Source organism: Haliotis rufescens, unplaced genomic scaffold (assembly GCF_023055435.1).
Source record: "Haliotis rufescens isolate VD_foot unplaced genomic scaffold, xgHalRufe1.0.p SCAF_104, whole genome shotgun sequence".
NCBI lineage: Eukaryota > Metazoa > Mollusca > Gastropoda > Lepetellida > Haliotidae > Haliotis > Haliotis rufescens.
In genome coordinates this window covers 863227-876479 of record NW_025963785.1, presented here as the reverse complement: position 1 = coordinate 876479, position 13253 = coordinate 863227, and the positions used below count along the sequence as shown (strand labels likewise).

At 38.7% G+C, this 13253-nt stretch overlaps 1 protein-coding gene across 1 annotated transcript in view; it reads right to left on the bottom strand.

Moving 5' to 3' along the window:
- Positions 1-6250: 6250 nt before the first annotated feature.
- The window catches only part of LOC124131600 (FMRFamide receptor-like), a 63195-nt gene continuing 56192 nt past the window's right edge, over positions 6251-13253 (bottom strand). Inside the window, exons 2-3 of the mRNA XM_046494969.2 lie at positions 6938-8090; positions 6251-6470 (exon numbers count right to left, since the gene is read on the bottom strand). Of these exons, the coding sequence (XP_046350925.1) occupies positions 6297-6470; positions 6938-8029 (1266 nt within the window). The 5' untranslated portion in view covers positions 8030-8090 and the 3' untranslated portion in view covers positions 6251-6296. The remainder of the gene's footprint in view (positions 6471-6937; positions 8091-13253) is intronic.

The window sequence follows — 13253 nt, the reverse complement described above, 5'->3', positions numbered from 1 at the left end:
CACCGGGCCCTCATGCGACACGTTAAGAGGGTCTACTTTGATAAAAGGCTTTCCATGAACACTTGTACAGGAACGTTTGAAATCGGTCTACCACATTAATGCAGTCTGAATTCTATGTTGGCGTTTCTTTGATGCACATAGTCACTGCCCAAACAGCATACATGTTTAAATCCTGATGACAAACCTTATTTCGAATTACATATTTCACATGTCACGAAACAGTTATAACCGTATGCATATGCTTCATTAACACGTACCACGCATTGCTCAAACAACATGCACTATACGTGATGGTGCACCTAGTAGGTTAGTGCTTGAAGAAACACCCCCCAAGGGTTATGATGCGCCCTTCCTCTCAGCTGTTCTCATGTATTTATTCAGGAAAAAGGTAAAACCTCACTTCAACATAATTAATACAAATGTTCAACGTCGTGGATGAGGTGAGCTGAGGTGAAATTGGGTTTAACGTCGCGTCCAAGATTATTGCACTTATATAGCGACGTGCATGTACGTGTGTGTGTGGCTGTTGTACTAGTCCGGACTGATGCCGATTTATAGTGCTAGCTCACTGAGATACCATGTCGCAGTTTAACATGAATATCCCACTCAGACACACTATACTGACTCCGAGCCGACCAGTCCTAGTTTTAGCCCCTCAATGCCGAGCGCCAGACAGGGTAAGAACAAGTACTATCTTTTAACGTCTTTTGGTATGACGCGGCCGGGATCGAACCCCTGACCTTCCGCTCTCTGGGCGGACGCTCTACCACTAGACCACGAAGCGGTACGTCGTGGATGACGTCGGGCGTAGAAGGCAAAGTAGTGGCGAAAATTATATGAATAGATAACTGAGACTCAGTCACGACACCAGGTGCTCGCGAAAAGTGTTCACATAGAACACATTAACAATGAACGATTTGCGTATTACTAACTTGGTATTTAGTGATATTCGTTGTTATGTCTATAATATGAACCATAACATTGAGAAAGACCATCCGATTTGTGAACGATAGAAAACAAAAACATATGTAGCCATTTTCCCTGTGTGTTGTCACTCATAATGAATTAAAACAGAAATTACAAGTTCTAATCAATAGGAAAGGGGCTCGGACATTTTAATTTCTTATATGGTCAATTTGTCAAGAGTGAAAGAAACGTATTGCACACTATTGAGTTGCTAGATTTTCTTTTATATATCTTTATCCAATTTTGGGGTTAATTTTTTAAACAGGTATTGGGCATCCCCATGGGTACTAATTGTGCCCCTGTGTGTATGATTTTAATTCAAAGGATAACGGAAAAAGAAGTAACGGCAGTGTTTTGGGACATTAGCAGGGCCTTTAATAAAGTTTGGCATATATGATTACTATATTAGTTTTACAGCAGGATGACTACTGGTCAAATCATACAGATAATATAGGACATGAAGTAAGTCTAATGACTATCTGCTTCGGAACGTTCAAATGCCCCGTCTCTCCAGGGAAAGAATACGTAAAAAATATATATTTATTGTTTAGTTACCTTAGTTAAAATATATTCGACTATTTTGATCAGGTATTCTCAAGAACAAGCATGGGTATTAGAAAGGCTAAATTTAGACGCACTGAGAACGATATGTGGAGCTACTCGTGACACCACAACTTTACACCCTATCCAAAAGAGTAATCCAATTTCAAAATTTTAAACATTTTACGAAATGGTTAACAATTTGGCTCCTGAATATCCATGTAATCTTGTTCCTCCTAATAGATCAGCGGGCGCTCGTTACAATTTGAGGACTTCTTCACTGCTACAGTCCGTAAATGCTAGACCAGTTAACTACTATAATTAAAATCATTTTACCTGATACAGTGCGAATGTGAAATGATTAATCCGATAACATTCAGTTAAGAAAATAAATTAATGTATATGGTTTCACTAAAAGTAACACCGATACTTTAAATCTGAAACGATTTGGTTATAAATTTGACTATGGTACTCGTTTCTGTCAAAATATCCACTCCCGCCTCAGGTTAGGATACAGTGATATAAATGCACACAGATATCACAGAAATTTTCATGAGTCTACTACCTGTTCTTGTGAATACGCGAACACATAATGTCATCACAGTTTCTCAATGATCCATTCACATCAGGAAATTCTTCCATTCCACTGCCATTATTGTGTCTACATTTCTCCGTATGTATTTAACTACGTATCTATTTTGTTTGCGAAATGGCCAGCGACACCAAATCAATATAATTATTCTGAAAAGTATATGTATACACACATACATCCTTTGAAAGTCATCCATGTATAACTGATATTCTTTATTCTACTTCCATTTCATGCTGTTTCGGGGATTCCTGCAATTTGTGCATCTTGTGAGAACTTAGTAAACAACCCGTTTACTAATGCCTTAATTTCTTCAAATAACAGAAGACGGAATTACAAAGCAATTTTGGTTTCGTTTATGTGTCCATAAGCCGAATACATGGGCCTCACGCACTAACAGACTACTGTTCCCTGATTGGCTGATAATATAATAGGCGGGGGTCTGTGTTGCGTTATGGCGCTGAACGACGTCACTGAGTAGCATTGCTGTTAACGGTTTTTTGTGTTATTGATATTAAAAAAGCAGTCCGTGCTACTGTATGTTTTGGAGATATAAAAGTAAAACCTGGTGTGCATTCTGCGTAAAACCGGTTTTACACTTGTACCTCCATAAAAAAATTGAATTCAGTTCTCAAATATCCTTAATTAAAGTAACAGGAATACTGTTCCCTGCTTTTCTGGAAAGAAGACTTCAAAATATAAATTAATATAAATGAAATAATTTCTGAATCACATACTGTTTTTCGTGAGCGTTACCCTACAAAAAGATTTTCACTGTTCAGGCACTTTGATGGAATCTTTTATGAAAATCTAAAGGTCGCTTATTTTTGTTTTCAATGTGTTTAAAAATGTTTTTGACTTTATATGCCCATAGAAGTAATTTTTTCTCATTTTTCAGTAAGGTTTGCCATGATAAAATTATACTGTTGTTGCCTTCAAAGGCAGTTCCATTGCATTTCATCTGTTTTGATAAAAGGTCTTGTTAATTTAGATCAAACAAATGTAGTTTGGATTCAGGAATGGTTGGTTAATCTCTTGTCAGGAAATCTGACGTGTGGGGGAAAACTACAATCTGTTACTAATTAATATTAATTTATTGGGATTATGTTTTCCTTTGTGTTATAGTGGCCAAAGGCTTATCACAATATTGCTATAGAAGCAGGAAAACCTGTTATGCATATTTACCATTAATTTACGAAATAAAAACATGTATCGTTGAGGACAGCATGTAAACTGTTTGACATTAAAATTGCCCCTATATAATTCGTATGGCTCCGAGAAAATGGGGTGTGAAATATTACAGTGTTTTTGAAACAATACAGGCATTAGACGATTTGTAAGGGTTGGGAAGTCTGTTCCAAATATGGCCATCTCGGGGATGTGATAATATGTTGGCGTGCACTCAGTTGAAAGTAAGTAAGTACTGGTGAGGCTGTAACGTATTAATCCACTCAGATATCCTTTGGATGGAAATGATATACAAAAACTTGGTTTCTGTCATAAGATGTTTGCTGTTTGCATGTGGATTCTATCATGCATGGATCTCACAGAGTGTCGGTGATATGAGAATATTTTTCAAATGTAGTTCAAAGATTAAGGAATATATATATATATATATATATATATATATATATATATATATATATATATATATATATGAATGATTGGCATGATTCAGTAGTTTTAGCTCATCACAGCAATATCGCTTTATATATATATGAATGATTGGCATGATTCAGTAGTTTTAGCTCATCACAGCAATATCGCTTTATATATATATGAATGATTGGCATGATTCAGTAGTTTTAGCTCATCACAGCAATATCGCTTTATATATATATGAATGATTGGCATGATTCAGTAATTTTAGCTCATCACAGCAATATCGCTTTATATATATATGAATGATTGGCATGATTCAGTAGTTTTAGCTCATCACAGCAATATCGCTTTATATATATATGAATGATTGGCATGATTCAGTAGTTTTAGCTCATCACAGCAATATCGCTTTATATATATATGAATGATTGGCATGATTCAGTAGTTTTAGCTCATCACAGCAATATCGCTTTATATATATATGAATGATTGGCATGATTCAGTAGTTTTAGCTCATCACAGCAATATCGCTTTATATATATATGAATGATTGGCATGATTCAGTAGTTTTAGCTCATCACAGCAATATCGCTTTATATATATATGAATGATTGGCATGATTCAGTAGTTTTAGCTCATCACAGCAATATCGCTGTTAGAAATTGAAATTACAATACTCATTTATCACGAGAACAACGGGAATGGATTAGTGTAGGTTTACAGTACTGCGAGCCCAGGAGCCCTGGAGCCCTGGAGATATAGTGGATGTGTCAGGGGGAACAACTACATACTTTTCATGAAGGGAGGCCAGACGTTGGATGGCAGCTGGCTTGATAGCATGGGTTTATTTCGGTTCTTTTTCCTCCTTTTCAGTATGTTCATTCTGCCAATGACAACATCTCGCAATGAATTCATCCACTCCGAAAGGCACGTTTACTGTCTTGGCACGATCACTTTCTCTTTTGTCTGTTCAACATATTTACGAAAATACTACCAAGTAAGTTATATGTATCGGGGTCAAAATGATCACCAGCAGACAAATCGACTTAGTTCATATAAATAAATGTGACAAAACCCTTCTAATATTAATAAAGAAATATCCGCAATAGTCCTTTGTGCAATTCCGACTATATCATAAATATATGTTAATATCATAAGTATATGTTAATATATTACTATCATATGGTGATGATGCCAGGTGTTCGCGAAAAGGTGAATGTATCCTGCTCCGGGAGTGGCACCCGTCACAAACACATGCAAAGGCAAATATATTATTCACCTAAAAACCAAGGGAACATAATGATTAAAGCCAAAATAGAGATTTGTATCAGACATTTTTGTGACTGATGCGTCAAAATTGGAACATAAATAATAAAAAAATATGTTCTTGCCTTCAACAAATTTGTATACCCTTATGGTCAGGCAAACTTACATAACAAAATCTGTCAAGTGGTTATCGAAAAAGTAGAAAAAATGAAAGGGGATGGGCAGCTTGCAATGATATAGGGGACCGACCATTTGATATTCTGGATTTGGGTGCTGAATTTAGTATCGAGAGTAGACATGTTTTCAGCTTCAGCTGCAAAACTAGATAGTTTTCTATTTAAAACTATGGACCTGATTCTTTTATGAGAAAAACACCTCGCAACAATGTATTTTTATTGCAGGCAGTTTCTTGGGGGTTTTCAAAGGTCTGAAACATATTTTTATTTTTTTCAAGAATTTACAGGGACATAATATCAAATGGTTGTTTCCAGGCCTTTGGGCAAGGTGAGCTAAAACTAGGTACACAAGTGTAGGATGGGGAGAAGCAGTCAGATATACAATATCTGTTAACGATATAACATTGCGACTGCCGTGCAGAATTTGTTCGACTGCAGGATATGCAAAACATGTGTACCTCTAACTTGGCGTCGGCCGATATTTTCCAGATATGTTTTTATGATTTTTATCAATGTGCTCAAGTACTCTGCCACAGTCGCAAGTTATATGAGAGGTGGAATCTTATTGGTCAATAGGAGGAACCAAGAAGGGACATAACTAGTCATAACCACTGGACAGGACATTTCAGCCTTGTTCGGCAAGCCCCCTTGCCTCTGGGAGATTGTGAGTGTTTATTGCCGCAGTTATCAATATTCCAGCTATACCAAGCTGATGTAAACAATCGAAATCTCGACCATTGTAACTTTATTTCTGATAATATTAAGCGGCAAAAAGAGTCAAGCTCTCATGAAATGTATCATCAACCTGCACTCCAAGTGGTTGTTAGAGTGACCTCCCTTGGTGCCTGATGTTGACAAACGCTATATAGATCTAGAAGCTTCGCGACTCAACACCCAACAACCAGGTACAACACTGACTGATGCAACATTCCTCAGTTTGCAGGATTTAATATCAGTTCATTATACGTTATTTTAGATTTTGTGTACAATATGCTGCACGACTTTGTGTCACGAGGGACGTTCTAGTGTTGGGGCGAATTGGGCTCAAGTCGCGTTCAAGATTAGTACACTCATAGCGACGTAAGTGGACAAAAAAATACGAACTTCAAAATACAGTGAATATAGGTTTATTGAATAAATATCTTTTATTCACTTTTCTATTGCACTTTCTTTATACAGAGAAAATGGCACAAGACACTTAATCGTGTGTATGCTGTCGTGAGGGCCGGACATGTATTCCTTACCAAGTGATATATCCACATTCCGGGCCATGCTGTCTCGACCAATGACCCGGAGGGTGGATTTATAGTCATCTCGGTAAAGTAAACTCTCTGTAAATAGCAGAAACAAGATAGCTAACCTAACATGTCATAGTACAAGATACAAACATGAGACATCTAGCTAATACAACTAGCTTGACAAAGGCATGTGTTACACTGATATCATCATCATGGAATCCAATTATATTACTGCAGCATTCACATATTTCGTGAAGACACTCTCCAGCTTCAAAAAAGGTTACTATGACTGTAGTCGATCACAATCGCCTACGATATATCACATTATGTGGTAAAGCACATGTTATCACATACACAACAGTTGATCACATTTCATATAATTACTATGTTACACAGTAAAACGAATAATCCCGGGAAAGAATGTGTTAACCTACAGTATGTTCAAAAGATCCACACATTCATCAGCACATTACGAAGAAAGCAGTTTTCTTCAAGAGAAATATTATCTATATATTTTTTCAGGATGAAGCTTAAACTGAAGCAGGTGCTGTATGAAATACCTTAAAACAAAAGATGGCTTTGAATGTTTTTCTGAACTTCCTGCTGAAGAAGGAATAGAGGTAGAAATTGATAGAGGCATTAATCTGAACAAGGAAGTTGCAGATGTTGCCCGCTATCTTGACATCATTAACAGGCACCTTGATTCCATGATCATCCAGGTATGACCGATACAACAGCAGTACTGTCCAGGGAAGCTGGCACAATAGGAAAATTATGACAATTGTCACCAACATCAGCGTGACCTTATTTTCTTCTCGAGTGCTCTTGACATTCATTTTATTCACACTACTCTGGACCATCAACTGTCGCTTCTTCTTTGCTCTCAACAAAGATCTGATGAGGAGGGTGTTGAAGATGATGAGAAACACAAAAGGCACAAGCGTAAAGATGGTGACATACCACCAGTTGAAGCCAATTTGGTAGCTCTTCTCTTTTGTCATAGCCGTGTAGCGACACTTCCAACCACCTGAATCCTTGGGGACTATTTCCAGTTCAAACATTTCCGGAAGGGTGTTCACAGCACAAAACAGCATTGCCAGGAATGAGTACAATCTGGCTCTTCCTACAGTACACCATACCTTTCCTTTCATAGGCAAACACACAGCCACGTATCTCTCAATTGTAAATATCACGGTAATCCACACTGCGAAGTTACCAGCAATATCTGTTATCACCCGTCCGTATGGAATAAACTGTAGGGACCATCTTGGCTGGTTCTGATCCGAGCAATGGATGAAGGACAACGTAAACATGAAGATGAGGTAAATGGTATCGGCAAATCCCAACGCCATGAGGTATATGTTTGTCGAATTCCTCATAGAAGGATGTGACAACACTGCAATATTGAGAATATTGCCCAAAAGACCAACGGTAACTATCAGTGGTACTAACACCTTCTGGACGACGAACCTAGTGATTTTAAGAGAGTCAGATACCGTCGATGCTGTTGCCCCCTCTACGTCACTGCCATTCAGGAGGGAGGTGAGAGTGGAGATAACAAACAGTGGATCCGTGTTGTTTTCATGGGAACTGACCACGTAAATGGACTGCTGTCCATCGACAGTCATGGTGGAATTGTGGTCGAGGGACATCCCAAACTTGACAGACCGCCCTCAGTGCTTCAAATGACACATCCTCACATAGCCTCTATATCTGAAAGGAAAACGAGAATATTTGAACATTAATTTGATTAGTCTACTGATGATGTAATAGGGAAATGTTAAACACTATTCATTTCCCCCTGAAGCAAATCTATGCCTCGGGTAAAATAACCTATCCAAGAGGTAAACTTTAAAACAAATGCAAGATTGTTAGTTGGTCCCCAGTCGTTAATACGATAGACTATTGGTAATCCAGTCTTGGAACAACATATTCAGTGTAATAAACTTGGTGACCTCCCAATATCCAAGCCTACAGGTTACTACACTCAGAAGAAAAACATTAATGCTTTATGATAACTTGAAGTCAATCAGCCACATATCCATCCCAACACACATGAAAAGGCTATTGATTAATCTACTGTTGTGATTACTGAAATATAGCGGTCACGTGTTAGTGGAGAACAGCTAAACGTCAGTTGTTAGTTGATCAATAGCAGAAGCTTCTTTGTAATTAACAACACGTCAATCACACAGATGTTGGTCAGCAAAGATCAATTTGTAGGCCATGCTTGGCTGATTGGCGCACAGTTAACGTTTAAATTCAAAAGACTACTACAGAGATTGCTCCTTACTTCCCCGCAATTGCCAGTGAATCTATGTTGTGATGATTCCGGCATATCTCCGGGGAGAGTCAGCCATCCTTCGCATTGAACGGATGAGAGGCTAGAAAATCAAGGGTTTTATCTTAATAAATGTTGAGGGACTTGGGAACATAAATATCGAGTCCACAGGAACCGGGACGGCAATGTCTTTGGTCTCACTGGAGTTGAGTATTGTCAGTAATTGCTAAGAGTACTTAGATGCTCCACTTCCTTGGACGTCATGAAAGTAGACGCGTGGGACAGGCTATTGTAATGCTACCAAATACTTATTAACTCGTTATCGTTCGTGTATTCTCTGCACATCCGAACATGTTCCCGTTGTCTAAATGTAAAGAGATGTACTCCAATATGTTATGTATTATCCGTTTTAATAAATGGCTACGGCATGTATTCAAGAAATAAAATAGAAACAAGTAGACTTAATGTGTATTAGTTCTGCCTGTACTGATTACATTTTGTCATTGTTTTGTAGTTGGGAAATTTTGAGTTTCAATATGAGAGGAAATAGAGAGTTTTAAGAAATAGAAAGTGTACCAATTAAGTTAAAAAAGAATCGTGTTCCATTCGGAGTCGGCAAGCTGTTGGTGAGTGTGTAATCAGTGTAAGCTGTATTGTCAACTGTATGAAATGTTTATCAGAGGCTTGTAGGCTCCAGAGGTGGGTGAAAATTGCCCAAGCACATGCTTACCCACTGCACGAACACCTGGTGTCAACATTGATATTGAGTGATCCATTCATAGTTTCAAAACCAGATAATAACCAGTCTCGATTATCAGCGGAAAAAGATGAAATGCAAAATGGCAGTGAAAATTATATGAATGGTTCACTGAAAATCAGTGTTGACGCCGGATGTTCTCGAAAAGGGTAAGCATGTCCTACCCCACCGGTAGCAATCGCCACTCACGCAATTTGCATAGGACATGAAATGGGCTGGTGGTCTAGTGTGAAAAAACGAAAAATTGAAATTGCCCGTTATTGGAAAAGCTGTCTTACTGGAGAAAACAGGTTAACTAACTTTGTACAGAATTGTTCGGCTAAATTGACCATACAGACTTGTTACTATACATAATGAGACATGGCTGAGAAAAAATGAAATGACGGGGTTAATTAATGGTAATAAATTAAGGACATATCGATTGTTTAATTTCTCTTTCAGTTCCTCGCATTATGCTAGTAATATTACCGACAGGACGCAACGTAGTAGTCTGGCAAAAGTTAGATGTAGCACACTACATTGTACCTCTTGAAATTGAACTCAGTCGTTTCTCAAGCCAAAAACTCCTTTAGCAAATCGTCTATGTAAAATCCCACTGCTCACAGTATTAAAGACGAAGTGCATTTTCTGATAACTCGTAATCGTTATTGGACTAAGAATATCTTTTGAACCGTGCCTCCTCTATTAATCCAAATTTCATATCTATATCTCCTGTAGACTAGATTATGTTCACAAGGCAGTGTGATTATTTATCAACTTTATGTAGTCATTGTTATGACATGTTACAATGACCTGTGCCCTTAAATAGAATCAAACATACCACAAACCATTTACATGTAGTTTAATAATTTTATAACCGTCTGCGCCATGCTTGTGGTTTTGAAAGCAGAGGTCCACCCATGGTACGACCAAGAATATGTAGAGGGCGTCATGGAAGATGACAAAGACAAAATTCTTTTGAATATGCCCATACACAGGTTTGGTTCCTCACAATCTGTTGACTGACATTGGGAGAGTACCTTGGTACACTGGTTTGCAGCCAGGAATGCAACCCTTCTGACAATCTTCGTAATGCAGTAGGCTGCAGTGCTGGGGAGTCTTCACATTCTCCAAAAGTTCTCGGTGGATTCGACAAGGCAGCGCTTCCTGGGAGAAGTCCCATTCGCTGTCTTGTCTGCGAGTAGCGGAGGCAAGGGCCCTGAATTGATGATGAGCTAACAAGCCTGGCCGTGCCAGGATCACATAAACCCTCTTTGTTGCATTAATAAATTTTAATCTGTATGATAATAATAAATGCACTTTTTTAGCCCACCTCCAGCAAATAATGTCCTCAGCTCGCTTAGTCACGGTCAGTGTTGGTGTTCCGTATGCATAAAAAGACCTAACTGAACTTACAAATTTGGGGAGAAAATCAATATCATAAATATATAAGCGTAAATGTATATGTCAGGCAGACGTGTATCCCTTTATTAACGTGCCACGACTTCTTTGTTTATTGCCGACAGCCTACTTTAATTACATTGGCAATATAGCGTTCATAGACAGTGGGTACTTTCTTAGTTAATATTTCGAGAGGACTTGACAGCAAAGATTTATTTCAGGTCAACCTCTGACGATCTATTGCCATACGTTACAAATAGCAAGTTTTTGCCGTATCAGCGTACAGGCGTTACGGCCTCCGAGACGATAAATATGCACAGGTCACTCGCCGTTAATGCCACTTCTGTCTGATTTCATTTAGGTGAGGTGATGTGAAATGGGGTTTAACGTCGCCTACAATGCTGTTGCACTTAAATAGCGACGTGCATGCACGTGTGTGTGTGTGTGGCTACTTGTACTAGTCCGGATTTATGCCGCTTTTATAGTGCAATCCCACTTAGATACAATGCCGCAGTTCAACGTGATTACCCCACTCAGACACAGTATACAGACTCCGAGCCGACCAGTCCTTGTTTTAGCCCCTTAATGCCGAGCGCCATACAAGGTAACAACAAGTGTCATCTTTTACCGTCTTTTGATAGGACGCGACCGGGGGTCAAACCCCCGACCTTCCGTTCTCTGGGCGGACGCTCAACCACTAGACCACGGAGGCGGTCGATTTCTTTTAGGTTCGACTATGAGTAGCAGAGGGTTTTTAATCACCGGTACTTTATTCCACACACTGTATTTTATGATGCCTTCCTGGTAAAGTAATTCATAGCTTCCGAGTGCCGGATTATAGAAGGATATGGGAAATAATGTTGTCTTTTGTCAAAGCATAAACTGCCTGAAGGTCACAGTGGGTGAGGCACTTATTCTACCTCTATATTAATAAGTAGCATCACAAATCCTCTATGCATTCGCTCACATCCAACACATCTGTCTGATCAACCTTTACTTGTAACAAACAGAAGCATCCTCACAGTGACGTTCATCAGTTGAAAGTTTATCCTGAGTACATAGCCACGGCGTTGTCCGTCTTTAAGAAGTCTATGTGAACTTTCAAGAATAGAAATGCGTGACGAGGATATTTTGGATTTATGTCCGTTACTGACTTTTGGGGGATTTTGTATTAAGACCAAATGTTGTTGTTTTTTATCTGCAGCTGCAAAACCAGATACTAGTATTTTATTTTGTATTTTTAAACTATGAGCAAAAATATTATTTTCTGAAAAACACATAGCTACAATGTAATTTTGGTTGCTGACAATTTATTCATTTTCAACATTATGAAGCCTAATTATATTTTTCAAGAATTATCGAGGACAATAATTTTAAAATCCCTAATGATATAAAATAATATATACTACATAGGTTTCCAAATTTAAAGATCGATTCCACTTCCACACCAAATGGTACACATGGTTGATCAACGCCCTACATGCGGCTTCGACAGATGTAGCGTTCAAGTGGGCAATGGGTGTAACTTAATAACGCTTTCGACATCTAAAATGTTTGACGACCAGACCATTAACCACACACTAAATAACTTCTCGAGTGGTCGGTATTACGTTTCCATCTGAACTCATTTTCCTCCACCCTGTGACCTAAAGCTCGAATATAAACCGTAGAAATTGATGCATCACTTAAGAGATTACTTCTTTTCAAAAGTCAATTAACACGATCGCGTTGGGTCGTCATTCGGAACATTTCATTTCACCTCGTTGCAGCAGTTCAGCCTGATCAAAGACAACCATCTGAGCTTGAAACATATTTCGAAGGTACATTTTAGAATGACAATCTATCGTTAATTGCTTCAAAGACAATCAATACCTACGAAATAGGCATGCATAAACTAACACCAGAGACGCCAACGTACAGACGAGAGCAGGAGCGCTGTATAAAATAATCCGTATATGCCCTAGACGGAGTGCCGGTACACTCACCCCTCAGCGAGGGCAGTGCGTGGAGTCATAGAATGAATAGTAGTGAGTATGGTTTTACGCCGGTTTTAGCAATACTCCAGCAATATCACGGCTGGGGACACCAGAAATGGGCTTCACACATTGTACCCATGTCGGGAATCGAACCCGGGTTTTCGGCGTGACGAGCGAACGCTTTAACCACTAAGCTACCTGACCGCCCCGTCATAGAATGAAAAGGATTTATTAAAGGTCTTTCTATAGGCATTAGAAGTTGGGTGTAAACACGACAAGGAGTATTAGTATGGCTAACAACTTCTTTATTATACATACACAACGTTTCGGGTAAATGAAGGTGCAAGACTTAGCCCTGAAACGGTGTGCATGGACAATACAAACGTTGTTATCCATAATCATATTAATACTCCTTGTTATACAACTGCCATGTTTGGTGCTTTATACATCGTGTCTGTATGCATGGTGTTAACGCTTAGGTT